The sequence below is a fragment of the Onychostruthus taczanowskii genome, unplaced genomic scaffold (assembly GCF_017590055.1).
Source record: "Onychostruthus taczanowskii isolate IOZ18803 unplaced genomic scaffold, ASM1759005v1 scaffold20, whole genome shotgun sequence".
Taxonomy (NCBI): domain Eukaryota; kingdom Metazoa; phylum Chordata; class Aves; order Passeriformes; family Passeridae; genus Onychostruthus; species Onychostruthus taczanowskii.
The window spans coordinates 9,880,876-9,898,086 of record NW_024499240.1 but is presented as its reverse complement, the minus strand read 5'-3'; the positions used below and the strand labels follow the sequence as shown (position 1 = coordinate 9,898,086).

Below are 17,211 nucleotides of genomic sequence, written 5' to 3'. Positions count from 1 at the left end.
TAAGGTTGTACTGTCGCCACACCCCGCCCTGCTGGCAAAGCGGAAGTTGCCGGAGTTGAGCGAAGAAAGCGGCGGAAAGGGACGGAAACTGCCGAGGGAGGGCTGTGCGTGTGACGGTGGCCGAAAAGGCTGTGGGCTAGTGACGGAAATCACGCGCGTCATCGTTCGCCTGTAGCTTGCCGGAAATACCCGAAGCGGCTCGCTCCGGAGATTGCCGAGCGCGGACTGCCCTGTACGGAAATTACCGAAGAAGGCTCCGGAGATAGCCGAAGGAGGCTGAGGTCAGCGGCGGAAAGGCCCGAGGCCGCCGCCACAGAGGCCGAGGCGGAGCGCAGCCGTCCCGCGCCAGGTAACGGCGGTGCCGCGGCGGGGCTCGCTGGCGCGGCCGCCGCTGCTCCGGGCGCCTCCCCCGCTCCCGGCGCCCCCTCCAAGGTGACCCCCGCGCCGGGTAGCGCTGTCGCCCGCCGTGCCCTCGGCCCCGGGTAGGGCGCCGCTGGGCCCGCCGCCGCCGAACTGCCCCGTCCGGCCCGGGGGGAGCGGGGCCGGGGCCGGCGCTCCGCGGCAGGCGGAGAGGCCGCTCAGTGCCGTGTGTGATTGTAGATTGGTAGGATGGTGTCTTGCGTTTGGAGGAGGTAACTCGCTGTCCCATGGTGTGTATATAGGAGTGCATAGGTGCTGCTTTGCTGCTGGTGTAGAAGCTTTTACTCTGCCGGTTTAAAACTCGCCAGCAAACATTTGAACTGATAACAACAGTGCTGTTTTCTCTCTTACCAAAGCACCATGCTTCGACTGTTTGCTGTCCCCAGGACCTTAGCTGGGGTCACCCAGTCCTCCAGAGTATGTGGTAAGTGTCTGTAGTTTATATCTGGGTCTCTGGTGATAAATGTATGTGCAGTTCGTTTATTGAAGGACACATGTGCATACTCGTTTTGCAGGCTAAGGGATTCTGTGTTGCACTGTTGGTAGAATTGGGATTCTGTCAGCACTCTATAAAGAAAATCAGGAGCGGGGGGCTGATGGTTTCCATCTAGCAGTATGTGAAAGTTGTTTTTGTTTTCTCTTTACGTGTCCTTCAGGGCGTACAACTGCAACAGCAGCCAGCAACCAAATAGAGGTGTTTGTGGATGGCCATCCTGTATTGGTGAACCCCGGAACCACTGTCCTGCAGGTGTGGGGAATGGCATTCTCAGTTTTCTGGGACTTCCCATCTCATTTCTTGGCAGCATGTTCTGTTCCATACAGCAAAAAGCCACCTGCCTTTACATTGTTTCCTGCAATTCTTTAGGGGTATTTTGACTGACTGTGATGCAATTTCAAGTGACAGGAATCCTTGGAGGAATTCAGTGTTTGAAAAAGAAAAATATGCCGTGGTTGTTTGAAAGACGATGCATGCAGCATCAGTCCCAGCTGCAAAACTTTATTCAATGCAGTAACAGACTTGAATAAATTCTGGTTGAACTTCTGTCTCTGAACACTACGTTACCTTGTAGTCTTTTAGAACCTGTACATTTTGTATCTTATTACAGTGTGTCTTGGGTAAATGAGGGATTGTCTTCTTTTAGTTATTAGTTGTTAGGATTCAGGGCGGTCATCCTTAGCTTCTTTAATTATTCTTGGTGTGAGAAGAAGGGGAACCTGCATCTCCCAGCCTGTACTGAGCATTGTTACTTTTCAGGCTAAAATTTCAAGTAAAGTTTTTTTTAGAAGCCATTACATGTGGTATAATGTGTGAGAACATTAAAATACACGACATGGTAGTATTTCTTCTGGCAGGCATAGCTTTAATGCTGTAGCATAGATCCCATTAGCTGTGGGGGTGTTATGCAGGAAAGGCTGTCTTCATCTGGCCTCTGGAAATCTGTTGGCTCTGTCCTCCTGTCTCTTCTGTCATGTTGTTTTTGGGTTTGGGGTCTGTTGAAGTTGAAGATTGACTGTGCTGGAGTACCTTTACACAGAGTATCTGTGTTGGATTATCAGGAATCATTATGCTTGTGGTGCTCTTTTTATGTTTTTCAATTTTTATTTTGATGCACTTTTCTGTAAAGAGTGTATGTGTTCTTAAAAAAAGTTATTTGTATTGCTAGTGCTCTGTTGCAGAGAATTCTCTCTGTTATTGGAGGAAAGAGTGAAATGGAGGTCAGGTTTAATTTCCTCAATCACTTACAAAGGTTAGAAAAAAAATATTTGTAAATGATATCCTGACTTTTCTTTGCTTTGTCACAATTTTTTATTTATGGTCACTTCTGAAGATGAAAGGTCAAGTGCACTCTGTTCTTGAGCACTGGCAGTGTTACTCTTTGAAAAGCTGCATAGCATCTTCTGAGGTGAAACTGAAAAGTCTAAGATTTAATTTTCCTTTGTTTCTTATTTTTTGCTAGGCCTGTGAAAAGGCTGGAGTCCAGATTCCTCGTTTTTGTTACCATGATCGTCTCTCTGTTGCTGGAAACTGCAGGATGTGTCTTGTGGAAATAGAGAAAGCTCCAAAGGTATTGTTTGTGTTTCATAGGAATTGCAATATAGAATATGCAATATAGCATTCAGTAGGAATTTTTTGCTGTGCTTGGGCCCAGTTTAAATCTTGTAAGTAGTTGTTGTCGTTCTCTTGGACATGAGCATTTGATAGCTGTGTGTTTGCTGTTAGATGCATTTTATGCTTTGTAGTTCAAGCTTCAGCCACACATTTTCAGCTGAAACTACATAAAAAATAAACCTCAGCTACTGTATGAATTTAGTTGTATGATTAGTACATGCAGGTTCATTCTAAGTAAATACTGCAGTTAGTTAGTAGTTTATATTTTAATACATTGATAGCTGTTGTGAAATAGTTGATTTCAGGAGTAAACACTGTCTTCAGCAGTACTAAGAAATGTGTGCACATTCTTTTGGAGTTCAGTCTTGGATTACACATTTATACTCACACATAAAATTTTTTAGCTCACCCCAACTTCAATTCCATAGTTTGAGCTTTGTGTCTCTGGATATGTTGGGTTATTGCTAAAGGTGGAAGTCATGATGTGATTGAAAAGTAAGAGGGATTTGTTTACAGAGCAGGAATTTTTATTAATCTTTCAGTAATCTTGAGAAGAATTTTATTCCAAGACTTTATACAGGCTTTGTGCAAATGAATGTCTTGCAAATGATTCATGCTCTGAATTTCAGTTCTAGAGGATTTCTAGATGTCTGCTGAAGCTGTTTGATTTGCCTTGTACCCATTACAACTGACATTCTTAATGCTGTAACTGCTCGAATTGGGACTGGAAATTGTAGAATTTTATATTTTCAATAAATCGTAACTAATTTAATCTTTTTATATAGCAGATTATTAAGAAATATGGCTTCTAGTGACTTTATCACTTAGAGTATTTTTTTTTCCTTGCAGACCTCTTTATTTTTATTTATTTATAACAGATACCTATGTTAGAACTGGGGGGGTGAAGATGGGGGTTTGTGCCCATGCTGAGAAGAAATACATTGTGTTCATGCTTGCTTTTTATGGTGATTGCAGCCAGTTGCTGCTTGTGCCATGCCAGTTATGAAGGGCTGGAATATACTGACAAACTCTGAGAAGTCCAGGAAAGCAAGGTACCTTTCTTTTAGCCTCCTTTGGCTGATTAGTTGTACTATCTGCTAAATGATGTTAAGTTGACATTAACTTCATTCTCTGAACCTAACAGAGAGGGTGTAATGGAGTTTCTGCTGGCAAATCACCCCTTGGACTGTCCTATCTGTGATCAGGGTGGAGAATGTGATCTACAGGTACAACATCCAATTAAATTATGTAGACTTACGTATAATGCTCTTGTCATAGGTGAAGTTGTGCTTACCAACAGCCTGGCTACGTGTGTATTCTGTTGTCTGTTGTAGGACCAGTCAATGATGTTTGGCAGTGATAGGAGCAGATTTAGAGAGAGCAAACGTGCTGTGGAGGACAAGAACATTGGCCCCTTAGTCAAAACCATCATGACTCGGTGTATACAGTGCACGCGATGCATCAGGTAAAGCCCTTCACTTTCACTGGGAGAGTACTAAGCAGGCCTGTTTGTGTCAGTTTGTTACTAGTGAAAGAAACCCCATGAGGGGTAGTCAGTTTTTTTAAAAAGTTATTTTCTGATTGTGCATAAAAATTTTATTTCTGTTAGTGACTGATAGCTGGTTTCCTGGAGCTACCAGACAGGAAATAGAGAAAGATGGCCAATGCATGAAAGTGAAATCAGAGTTCTGCAGGGCAGAACTGGTCCCATGGTGTTGGTGCCAGAATGGATATGTGACTTCCTCAGCCACAGTTGTAAGGTTTATTTATTTTTGATAGCCTCTGGTAGCTATATTTACGCTGTTCTGTAGCCCTGAGATATGTACTGGCCAACTTGAGCCAGATGGAAAAGAGTACAATGTACCCAACTAGTTTTAGAAAGAACTTGTTACTTAGGACTAAACTTGGACTCAGTCTGTGTAATACAGTGAGTGTTGAAGTGCTGTGTTTTTTGATATACCTCCCCCTAGTTTTTGTAGCCCTTTCTGAATGAAATTCTGCAGATGGTCCTGTATGTGATGGCACTGACTAATGCACCTAAACAATTGTTTTCTTCTTTCAGGTGTATGAAATAATGTTTTATCTTAAGAAAATGAGGTGAGGGCTGAAAAAGGTTCTGTGTTGCACTTATACATGCCAGACGTATTTCTCCTTTGTGCACCTACCAGGTTTGCTAGTGAGGTTGCAGGGGTAGATGACTTGGGAACAACTGGAAGAGGAAATGATATGCAAGTTGGTACTTACGTTGAGAAAATGTTTATGTCTGAGTTATCAGGAAATATTATTGACATCTGCCCCGTTGGTGCTCTTACCTCCAAGCCGTATGCCTTTACTGCACGCCCATGGGAGACAAGGTAGGTGTCTTAACTCCTGCTGGAGACACAGCTTTCTCTGTTTGTTGTACACTTTTATCTTAGAATGTGTCCACCTGCGTTACCAAGGGTTTTCTCTGGGTTTTATTTTCTGCATTTTTGTTGTAGACTTTTCCATAGACTGAATTTAACACGAATTTTGTTATTTAGAGCTTATTAAAGAAAAGGAAGAATGTTACAGTTTGCAGACTGTTCTTCCCTTAATTTTACCCAAAAATGTTTTGGACTTGTAGGTTGTGTTGATTGCTTGGTAAAAGGTGTGTATTGAGGAAAATACAAATTCATTAACTCACTAATTGTTGAGGATATTATTTAAAATACCTTGTGACACTAAGCTGTTCAGCCTCAGAGCAGATCTCTGTGTGATTTTCTTAAGTAGTTGTTTAACCCTAAAGAGACCTGAAACACACTCAGGAGACAGAACGTTAAGGATTGGAGTGGACCTTGAAGGTCATCTAGTCACAACCACTCCTGCCATGGGCAGGGATGCCTCTCACTAGATCAGGTTGCTCAAGATTTTATCCAGCCTGGCCCCCGAACACGCTTGTTTGACCATCCCAAGGGCATTGCAAATCCCTGGAGCTGTTGGAAGTAGTCTGGAGGCGCAGGAAGGTGTCTCCGCCCCGGTGGCTCTCCGGGAAGCTGGAGGGTGTGATTACCAACCGTGTCCGCTGGAGGGCGCGCGGAGCACGGAGCCGGCAGCGGTGCTGGGCAAGCCCCGGGCCAGCCTCTCCACCTGCAATTTGGTCCTGTCCTAACCCAGCGGCACACCGTGACTGAGTTACATCCTTAACCCACCTTCAGGAGATGATAAACAGCAAACAAGGATCACATCCAGACAGCAAGGTGTTACATAACACAGCTCTGAGAACATGTGCAGCAACTCTCAGACCAGCAGCTGTTAAACTAATATAATGAGAGCTTATAACAAATTTGTTTTCACATGCTCTGGTCAGATCTGTTGTTACCTCAAGTCTTTGTGCCCCACACTGGATGCTTTAAAAGACTGTTGTGATTTAACTCAGCAGACAGCTAAATACCACATAGCCAGTTGCTCATTTCAGTCCCTCATTTCTCTCAATAGGAGAGAAAACGGGGGGGGGGAAAATGTAAAGTTTGTGGGCTGAAATAAAGACAGTTTAACAGGATAGAAGAAGAAAATTACAATAATGATAAAAGAACTAGAATGTACAAAGCAAGTGCTGCAGACTGCAATTGCCCAGCCAGTCTCTGAGTAGCAGCCCCCAGCCAGCTTTCCCCCTCATTCACATGCTGAGCTTGTTGCTGTGTGGTGCAGAGCATCCCTTTAGCCCGCTGGGGTCAGCTGTGCTGCCTGTGTTCCCCAGCTGCTTGTGCCCCCCAGCCTCCTTGCTGCTGGGACTGGGTGAGAAGCTGAAAAGTCCTTGATGTGGTGTAAATGTTACTTAGCAGCAGCTAGAACATCCCTGTGTTATCACACTACTCTCACCCTAAATCCAAACTACATCTCTGTACCAGTTACTAGGAAGAAAATTGTCTCTATTCAGGCCAAAAATAAGACACTGGCTGCTTATATATGAAAGACTGAAAGTGGTTTATTTGTTCTTCTAAACAGGAAGGTAGAGTCGATTGATGTTCTTGATGCAGTTGGAAGCAACATTGTAGTGAGCACGAGAACTGGAGAAGTGATGAGAATTTTGCCAAGGCTGCATGAAGATATCAATGAGGAATGGATATCTGACAAAACCAGGTGTGTGGATGTGCTTGTACCCACATGATTTATGCATGCATTAAAGGCACAGTTTGGAGAACCAGAAATGTGCACAGTAGCACCTACTTCAGTATTCAGCTGGTAGTATTGTAAAGCTACAGTGAAGAAGAATAATTGTAAAATATGTTTTTTAATTCTATAATTGAAGTTGCCGAGTTTTCTAATGTTATGATTTTTGTAACATTTTTTCATGGTAACTTACTTCTATTACTGATCATTTTCTGAGTTTTTGAGAAGGAAAAGTTGAACTTTCAGGGGAAATATTTCTTGGTTTTCTCTTTTCTAAAAGTCTGCAATTGGTTAACTCACAGAATTATACACAATTGTCTTTGTTTTGCTCTTTAATGATATTTTTGGTGTTCACTTAGGTTCGCTTATGATGGTCTGAAGCGTCAGAGACTTACTCAGCCAATGATCAAAAATGAGAAAGGAGTATTTGTTTATACTTCATGGGAGGATGTATTACCTCGTGTTGCTGGTGTGGTAAGAGCAGTTTTCAATATAAGTAGTCTTAAAATTAATTTCTAAACCTGGACGTATTACAAATATTAACATCAAATTCATAATATTTAAAAGGGTCTTTTCTTTAGGGTTAGAGGGGAACCATTGTGTTTCCACTTAAATTTCTTATTTTAATAAATATTTCCTGTTTCATGGATTGGACCTTTTAAAGAACTTCTTTTTATCATGATTTCATTTGGAGCATTGGGAGAGAAATTACGTTCCTATTTAAATAAAAGTAAACTGTTTCTTCAGAAATTTAGGAGGAAGCAATTTTCCCAAATACTCTGGACTATCTGAAGACATCTTTAAATTTATTTAAACTGTGCTATCACCACTTTTGCCATCAAAGACATTAAGTCTGTATTACTTATATCTGAATTGTGCTTTCCTCAGTGCTTTCTCTGTGTGGTGATTGATTCTGCAGCTCAAATGAAGTGCTGCATGACTGCTCTGGATTTTGATTAAAAATTTTATGTGGGTGAAGTAGAATTGAATAACTGTAATTGAACTTTCCTCAAGGATGTTTTTGCCCATGGTACAATAGCAGGCTTTGTTACAAGAGCTATTTTTTCTTAGGTAATACCTTTAAATTTACTACCAGAGCTTGTGTTATGAAGTTTGTATTCTGTCTGCACTGTGGCTTTGTTAAAATAAAAGCCTTCACCAGCCTTCCTCTCTCACCATGCCAAATGAGAACTAGTTACATCTGGGTGATAACTCAAGTGGGAGAGACCTGCACAGAATGCAGAGAGCTCTTCTTTGCTTATCATGGGTCCTGAAGGAGCTGGAGCTGCTGCCTGGCAGGAGTCAGACATCGTGGATCAGTTTGTGCTACTCCAGGCCAGCGGTGGCACTGCTGGCTTTGGCATGCCCTAATATAGCAAATCTCTACCTAAACGAGAATTTATTTCAGCGGTTTCTTTTATGTTTATGCTTCCTTTCTCTGCAGCTCCAGTCAGTGCAAGGTAAGGACATAGCAGCAGTTGTAGGAGGGCTGGTGGATGCAGAAGCACTAATAGCTCTGAAAGACCTACTGAATAGACTGAATTGTGATACACTCTGCACTGAAGAGATCTTTCCTACTGCTGGAGCTGGGTAAGAGCACAGGCCATGTTTGTCCATAATTAGTATGTTCATAAACTTTCCAGTCTGCAGATCATCCCATGACAATATTCTGAAATTAGCAGGAATAACAATTGGTAATGCATTAGCAGGATTTGTCTGAATGTACAGTCCTCACATATAGAGAGTATTTATGGATTGGGAGTTGATTTGTAGTCTACTCCAGCAAGGTTGCACACTTACCCCATGTTGTACTGAATGTATGGCTGCTGCAGTTTAAGAGTCAGTCACTGAAAGCCAGTTACGCTCTGTTGTGAGCTGGATAAGTTAGTCTATTTCCATTTGTGGTGTGAAAACCTTAATACAGTTATGATTAGTAATTTGGATTGAGAAATCTCTTCTTTGTCTTTCTTTTTCTGAGATGAAAAAGTATTTTGAGCATTTACAGTCTTTACTATAGCTTCTTTCCTTCCCTCTACTGAATTCTTCCCCCCTTTCTTACATCTTTTTGTTATAGCACAGATTTACGCTCTAACTACCTGCTGAATACCAAGATTGCTGGGGTGGAGGAGGCAGATGTCCTCCTTCTGGTTGGCACCAATCCACGCTTTGAGGCACCGCTTTTTAATGCTAGAATTCGAAAGAGGTTCGTATTCCTTGGTGGTGAAAAAGCACCCGAATCCATCTGGATTTGATACGGTGCTCGGTTGGAGCTGCAGGCAGTAACTTGAGAGCATTCATTCAGATGGGATCATTGGATTTAGTTCACCTTTTAGTAAAGGGAATGGTGATTTATGTGTGGAAAAAGGGTAGTACCATGTAGTGTAGAGCTAGTTCATTCTCACTTTGACACTTTACATGAAGTTCATCTACTCAGACATTTATTCCTTTGTTACATTACACAGACACCTCAGATTTTCTGTTTTATAGAAGTCTGTTAAAGCATATTCCTTAAAGATTTATTTTCGGCATCAGTTTATTGCTTTTTGTACTGTAACAAATCAGATGTGCTGAGTTTAAAAGCCATCATTCCAGTTTAACATTTTCTTTGCTAAGTAGTGTGGCTTTCCCAAACATTTGAACATAGCTAATTCAATTTTAGTAAGATATGTCAGTACGAGGCAAATGAGGTCTATAAAAGCCCTGTCCTTCTTAATGCTGGGATCTTTGAAAATACATTATTTTAAACAGTAATGGAGTTGAAATTTTGAAAGGAGAAAATGCAGTGAGACTTTTGAATGTGTATTTTTATAAATCTGTGCCATGAGAAGCTACAAAAAAGAAAAATTTCTCACCAGCTGAATTTTTCTGTGTTTATCTGAGAAATAAGTGGATTTCTAAAACTGAATTGGCAGAAGCTTGGGGGGAGGAGGGAATAGAGTTATGAACTTGTCACGTAAGGTGTGTTGCTGTACTGTTTATGGAATACATCTAGAGAAACAATCCTTCTAAAAAACCTAGAGGCTTGCTTAACAGCCAGAATAAAGTTAAACTGCATCTTACCAAAACAATGAATGCCATTTAAATTCCTTTGCAATCCTATTTTAAGTTACTGTGCTGAAGTTCTAATTAGTGGCTTTGGTTGGGTAAAACTCTGTATTTCTTTAATTTTTGAAAAACATTTGATGTATTTTCAGCTGGCTTCACAATGACTTGCAAGTGGCCCTTGTTGGCTCTCCTGTGAATTTGACCTACAGATATGAACATCTGGGAGAGTCCCCACAGATACTTCAGGACATTGCTTCTGGCAAGCATCCCTTCTCCAAGGTACACAGAACTTAAGAGTGTGACTGGTGCATTTCACAGGTATTGAGTAATAATCTGAATTGCCCAGAGACAGATTTGAAGAAAAGTACCATCTTGTAGATGGGGTTATTTGCTTGTAATCAGATGCAGAGGTAAAGTAATGATTAGTGTGCACCAAGTATGTATAAACTGTGTAATACATTCAGGTGTGTAAAACTTTGCAGTGCAGGAAACTCCTGGGATATTTCTTGACATCAAACAGGCTTTTCCAGGTGCTGCTGTTTCCATCTAAATGTGTGGTTATTGAGCGTACAGTTGTGTACTGACAAGATATTTTCCTGCTTACAGCAGTTTCTCTTGGCTTTATCTCTAAATGAAACAATGACCATTGTGGAACCGTAGGTTTACATGGAACACTTAGGGAGAAATTGGGGATTTATTACATTATCTGTCCCAAGAATTGTCTCCGTAGCTGTGGAGTGAATTTCTGATTGTTGGCTTGCACAGGTCCTTGACAATGCCAAGAAGCCAATGGTGGTGGTGGGCAGTGCAGCCCTGCAGCGCGGCGACGGAGCTGCCATCCACGCTGCTGTTTCCACCATTGCACACAATGTCAGGGCCAAGAGCGGGGCTGCTGCTGATTGGAAAGTCCTGAACATCCTGCACAGGTTTGCTTAAAAACTTCTTTGGGAGCAGCTTACTTGCACATTGGGCTACACAGATTACCACAATGGATGTGTACAGATTGCTTCGTGTACACATAAGCAGCTTATTGGGTTAAAACCTGTAGGGAATATAAAAACCAGAAATACAAGCTAGCAAAAACATTTTTAGTAAAAATGGGTTCCGTGACCTGGCTCTCCATGAGTTTTTATTAATTTATGATATTCAAATGTAGAATTTAAGGTTTTGATTTAGGCATAGAATACAAGAGGACTTAATAACATCTACCACAGTAGGATGCACAGCAGACGAGTGTTGCTTGCTAAATGACTGCATTTTATCTAGAGGAAGAAAAACAAAATGGCAAGAGTATTTAAATAATATTTTTTTGTTTGTTTTTTATTTTTAATATTCTTTTTACTGTGCAGCTTCTCAACTGAATAGTTAATAGAAATGCTTCAAAGGTTTCCATCTGAGAGCTTTTAATCTTAGCTATTCAGTTTGTCAGGATATTACTCCTTCTAATAGACAAGCTTTTCTTTGAACAGTCCTTCACCATTCCCTTTCTAGAATTCTGACTGTCAAATTGACCATCTTTGTAAAGGAAAAATTATTTCACCAAATGTAATGGCTCTCAGTTCTGGAGACTCAAAAAATTTCTTCTGCCAAAAGCAGCCTCACTGATATAAAAATAGTATAGTTAGAGCAAGAGCGGGGCTTGGGCCTCTGAAGGAAACTTGAATATAACATTCTGCTGCTGAAACTGAAATATTTAGTACCAAAATAATGATGAGTTAAAGAACACTGATGATACAAGTGTGGTTTGGCAGTCTTTCATATTGACTTCCATACTTCTGGTGCACCATCCGTTCAACCTTAAGTGTAAAAAGCAACCTAACTTATTGAAACCTCTATGTCTGACTGTGCCAGACAAAATGAGTTACACTGAGTTACATTGGAAGATCTATACTCTGGAGAGAATCTTTTTTCTTTTCAATAAGACTGGCACCTGATTATGGAGGATTATGCAAAACTGTTGCTTTGGAAAAGGAAGACTGCCAGAAAATGGAATTATTATTTCATTCTTTTAAAAGTATTTTTATGTGTGAATAAATGAATAGTGATGAAATAGTGGCCTTAAGTCTTTGATGATTTTGAGTAGCTAATGGCCCCAGTCTTTCATCTTCCACGAGTGCCCTAAATTAAAGGCCTGATAAGTTCCATTCATAGCTGAAATGTCATCTGGAGCATTGAGCTTCATCAACGAGCAGCCTGTCACTACGTCCCGACTTTCAATATCTGCCTTTATTTCTGCTATCCCACCTTAAATAGGTGAGATTGCCTGTGAAAACTTTAAATGGTGTCAGGTTATCAAAATGCAAAAGTAACTCAACACTCTGTCAAAAATTTCAGCTGCCTTTGAGCTTCATGTTTGTCTTGTTACTATTAGGAATCTCTTACATCCCTTCAAAATATTTCGTCAGAAAAAGAATTTAGGTCTGTTCTGATGGGAGAGGGAGAATTCTGAAATTACTTAAAGTCATGATGTATTTGTTCCTACAGGGTTGCAAGCCAAGTTGCTGCTTTGGACCTGGGTTTCAAACCAGGAGTGGAGGCAATTAGAAAAAGTGCTCCCAAAGTCTTGTATCTCCTGGGAGCAGATTCGGGTTGTATAACACGTCAAGACTTGCCAGAGTACTGTTTTATCATCTATCAAGGTAATTAGTAGATGTAAATTAAGAAATGTTGCTATCTTAATAGCTGGAGAAAAAGCATAAACAGTGGCATAAAACCCTTTGAGGAATTTTAGGCTTTGTTTTCTGCCAGGGAAAGGGAACTTCTAACACATAACTGAGATACTGGTTACCTATTACTTAGGTAAAGATGGGAAACTGTTGATGAGTAGTAAAGGGAATATAAACCAGTATAGGGCTTCTGAAATATAGCTTCAGACCTGGCAGATGAAACAGCATTAATTTCCAGCTGTTCTGTCATACCAAATAGATGATCTTAAGTTAATCTAAGAATCCTTGTTCCAAGAACCTCCCAAATCTGAGTGACTATAGAGGCTGAAGTACCATTTATTCCTGCTTGTACTCCCCAGAGTATTAGCCAAGTAAGACCTCAGAGCAGCCAGCCTCATGGGCTTCAGATTACTGGCTAAGCAAAACTTGGAAAATCCTTTTTTTTTCTGGGAACACAGAAATTCTTTCTTAGTCAAGCATTTCTTTTTATTTTTAATTACTTCTCTTTCATGGTTGTGTACTGTTTCCTCTTTCCATACAGGGCATCATGGGGATGTGGGAGCTCCCATGGCTGATATTATTCTCCCAGGAGCAGCATATACAGAGAAAGCAGCCACATATGTGAATACTGAAGGTCGGGCCCAGCAGACAAGAGTAGCAGTAACACCTCCTGGGATGGCAAGGGAAGACTGGAAAATTATTAGAGCTGTCTCTGAGGTACTGTTGCTGTTTTAAGTTACTTCTGATAAAAGTATACTGAGAGGTTAAGTTCCTTTTTGTAAACATTTTCCAATGTAAAGGTGGATTTTCAGGAAAACACATAGTTTGAAGAAGTAATGTTCTGTATTGAATCCTCGGTTAATTCTGTGAGTTAAATCATACTGTTTCCCTTTTGAAGATAGTGATGATGTTGCAGTTGCTGTATGCTGTATGCTGAATGCATAATGGGTCAAGCTTTGCAAATTTTGCAGGTCTTTGTGAGGTGCTTTCGAGGAAGCTGGTGGGAGCATGCAGTTTCTTGCTTTTTAGAAAAAAAACCAGCATAGACTCTTAAGACCAGGATCTGGTATCATTAGATGAGGTCAAATTGGTAATCTAAACCACTCTGAGTTAAATCCCTAGACCTGATGGCATTTCTTCCTGTGAATCTCTCAGTTGGCTGGTTTGACCTTGCCTTACGAGAACCTCGATCAAATACGGAAGCGTTTAGAAGAAGTATCACCCAATCTGGTTCGATATGATGATGTGGAGGAAGCAAACTACTTCATCCAGGCAAATGAACTGGCAAAGGTAAGCGAAACTGAAGCATCTTGGCATGATTTAATGCTGTTATATAGCATAATGCCTTTTTGAAAAATCTTCATATGTAATACAAGAAGCATTTTTTGACCTACACTGAATGCACTGAATGCAGAATTCACTAAACAAATGCTTTGGTAACAAGCTCCTATCACACAGGTGACTTTGTTTTCCTTTCTTACCACAGTTAGCAAAGCAACAGCTTCTTGCTGATCCTCTTGTTCCACCTCAGCTCACAATAAAAGACTTCTATATGACAGGTATGTATAGTGTGGTCTTTTTACAGTAAGGTTCTTATGATTCGTTTAAAGGCTTCCAGTAGGATATACAGGATTTGAGTCTTTTGAAGAAACAAATTTTTTCAGTAAAACTATTTGGAATTTACATAAAGCACAGACTGTATTTTCAACTAAGTGATTTTATTTATCCTCTTTGTATCCAGTCTTGTAATAAAATTATTTTGTATTTTTATTTGCAGTGTCTGTGCACTGACATATTTGGATTTTTGTTTTACAGATTCCATCAGTAGAGCATCACAGACAATGGCCAAGTGTGTGAAAGCTGTCGTTGAAGGTGCCCATGCAGTAGAAGAGCCATCCATCTGCTAGAGACTAATCAGACTTCCACCACCTTCTTCTAGGTTTTTGTTGCAGTTAACTGCTGTGACTGATACATTTTTTCCAAAATCTATTTGACAGGCAGTTGTATTTTTTTTTTTCTTCCTTCATTCACATTTTCATCGCTTCAAATAGCCCCATCATACTATAGCACTGTTGTGTCTGAGGGAACATGCAGCACTCAACTTACTGTACCCAGAGGCAGGGTACATGATGATTGTATACAAATAAATTATAAATACCAAGCCACCCCATTACCTGTGTAAAGCTCATGCTTCTTCCATGAAAAGAATTCAGTAAGCAACTCGATATGTCTTGATTTTCTAGGAAGGGGTTTACATGGCAAAACCACTAGATTGTAATTTCCTTCCAGAGTATCCAGGTAAGTTAATATTAAACCCTGGTCAGAATGTGAACACACTATTTTTGTAATGTACTTATAAAGCAAGTTGTCCCTCATACCAGGTTTATGCCAATGTTCAAACCTATCTCTGCTTTGGATACTTGTGTGTTTCTTCATTTAGTTTCAGTTGAGACTACTCTTGGAGGAAATACAAATAATTTTGATGTTGTGGAAAAAAAAAACAGCCTTCACACAGCTTCCTCGTACTGAACTGCTTTTAAAAATAGCAGAAAGACTAAAGGCCTTTATACCAGTTCAAATACAGAAAAAAATTCTCAGAATAGTTTCTCTGTGCATTGATCTTTATATAGCAAAGTGGGAGAAGGGGTTGTGTGTTATTTTTTAGTTGGGTGGTTGGGGTTTTTTTATGCTTTTGGATAACTTCAGAACAGTGACTCTCTCCTCTGTATTATGCTGGTTAATGTAAATTTGGAAGAAGGATACCTTCCTTTTCAACTGGCTACAAAAGTTCAATGTAATTTTTCCAGGAACTGTGAATGTGGGAACTGTATCATAAAGTCATCATTTCCAACTGCATTATTAAAAAAAAAGGTGTTAATTTTGCATGAGGAAAAGCTACACTTTTCAGTGTAGAACAATACTGGGTACATGGGGGTGCTGCTGTAGAAGTCTTAGTTTTAAAAAATTCCTTTTTTCTTCCGTGCTTAAAATTTCTCAGTAACAAACACGTAACTTTTCAAAACATTGTTTTCCTTTTGCCGAGGCAGAAGACTCTTCCTGGTTATCCTGGTATATCACAGTGTCCTCACACCAGTTCAGTGTTCAATGTTGGACATGGTTTTACTCAGCCTGCCATCTCCAGTTACCAGCAGGGACAGGGTCAGTTCTCGTGGTGGTACAGAAAAGGGTAACTGTTCATTTTACTGAGTCACTGCTATGTTAGCAGGGCAGCGAGGGAGACTGCAGTTGGTTTTAATGTGGCAGTTCACAGGACCAAGTACAGCGTGAAACCTTCCTCCTGTCCTTGTGGAATGTTACTTTTTTAGCAGGAGCAGGGGTTTATTGGCACATAGCAAAAGAAAAATGTGTGTGATATATGCCAAAAAATAGGAAGAAGGGGTGTATCTGAAGACTATATTCAGAAAAACATTTGGTTCTCAGGCTCCTAAGATGGAAAAGCTTTTCTTCATCCCTCCCCCACTCCATGTTGTGCAAACACAGAGGAGTAACTTCAGCTGTGCAACAAGTCGGTTATCACTTCAGAATTTATAAAGGTTCAAAAGCTTTAGATTTTTTCCCCCTTAAATGTTGTAGCATTACTTTGGGAACTCTGGCATGCTTTTTGGTTTTTTGACAGCTCTACATCCTTCAATTAGTATATATAGTAGATTCTTGTTTCTGTTCAAAAACTGTCCAGCCTTTATCAAGAAAGGCAAGAAGGGGAAGAAGTACAGGTGGTGCTCTCTGTTTCTACTCTCTCTCCCACCTAACTAGTCAAGTACAGAATTTTTCATCCAAACTTGGTAATAGCAACAAGGTTCTCTTTTCATTTGACTGTTGGAAACTAGATAGGAAAGAGAAATCTAAATTAGCATTCTTAATCACCAAGTTTAGAGTGTAGCCCACCCCTTATCCCTTCTGTTTGCTCTGGTGGCTGGACAGTAGGTGCACGTGAGGACTTTTTGACAAAAGCACAATAGGGATCTGTAAAGGCAGGGAAGTGACATAGGCTGGGCAAATATGTGAACAAAAATTGCAGGAACAGGGCTATTCACACAACTTACCTCTGTTTATTTAAGAGAAAAAGTTTATGGTCAGTGCTGCTACTTGCTGGTCCTGAAGCTGCAAGCTCAGGTTAGAGAATTATGAAAAGTGGTGATGAAGAGCCGGGATGGTGGGAGATAAACACGCTCTGAGTATTGTTCCTGGTGGTTATGGTAAGGGCTGACCAGCCAGGTGCTAACGCTGCCTGAGGCGGCAGCGTGCTGATGCATCTCATTTCACATGCAGGGCTGGTGGGTGCCTTTATCCCGACTCTGCTGGGGTGGGCAGGGGCTTTGCTGCGCTTTGTTTCGGAGCCGGGCGCAGCGCCGGAGGAGCTGCAATGCCCCGAGTGTAGCCCTGCTTCCACCTGGTGGCCAACCGGCAGAACTGCTCAGCGGGTGCGTGGCCAGCTTCCTTCGGGTGCAGCAACCTTCATCTCGCCTGCTCCTGGGCACTCCTGCCTGTACAGCCTGCCAGGGAACAGCGATGTGTCCGGGGAGAGAGGGAACGGGTTGGTCATTAAGCATCCTCCTCTCTGAGCACAGCCCGGTGTAAACAGGGCTCTGGTGTGCAAACTATTAGCCCCAAACATGACTTAGATTAGACCTTGCCTTTTTGTAGTCTTGTCTTCAGCAGGTGATGTGGGGAGAAGGCAAAGGGTGTTTTAATTCAAGGTGAGACCATACTATGCAGTTACACTTTCAAGCAAGTTTAGGCCAGCTACATTCAGATTGAAGAGAATCTATAACTTCAGGCAGATTTAAGGATCTAAGTCTAAAGCTGTTACTTCAAAAC

At 41.1% G+C, this 17,211-nt stretch overlaps 1 protein-coding gene across 3 annotated transcripts; it reads left to right on the top strand.

Moving 5' to 3' along the window:
- Positions 1-194: 194 nt before the first annotated feature.
- NDUFS1 (NADH:ubiquinone oxidoreductase core subunit S1) lies at positions 195-14,972 on the top strand. Of its 3 annotated transcripts, none has more exons than XM_041403287.1 (19): positions 195-349; positions 777-844; positions 1,077-1,168; positions 2,379-2,486; positions 3,506-3,582; positions 3,675-3,756; positions 3,865-3,995; positions 4,699-4,884; positions 6,497-6,631; positions 7,021-7,135; positions 8,106-8,251; positions 8,736-8,864; positions 9,856-9,985; positions 10,472-10,632; positions 12,191-12,345; positions 12,914-13,089; positions 13,528-13,662; positions 13,859-13,931; positions 14,188-14,972. In XM_041403287.1, the coding sequence occupies exons 2-19, from the start codon at positions 781-783 to the stop codon at positions 14,277-14,279; spliced, it is 2,187 nt and encodes a 728-aa protein (XP_041259221.1). In that variant the 5' UTR covers positions 195-349; positions 777-780; the 3' UTR covers positions 14,280-14,972. The 3 variants fall into 3 exon arrangements, with proteins under 3 accessions (XP_041259221.1, XP_041259220.1, XP_041259222.1); XM_041403286.1 differs by lacking the exon at positions 195-349 and adding an exon at positions 461-632; XM_041403288.1 differs by lacking the exon at positions 195-349 and adding an exon at positions 631-650.
- The last annotated feature ends 2,239 nt before the right edge of the window (positions 14,973-17,211 follow it).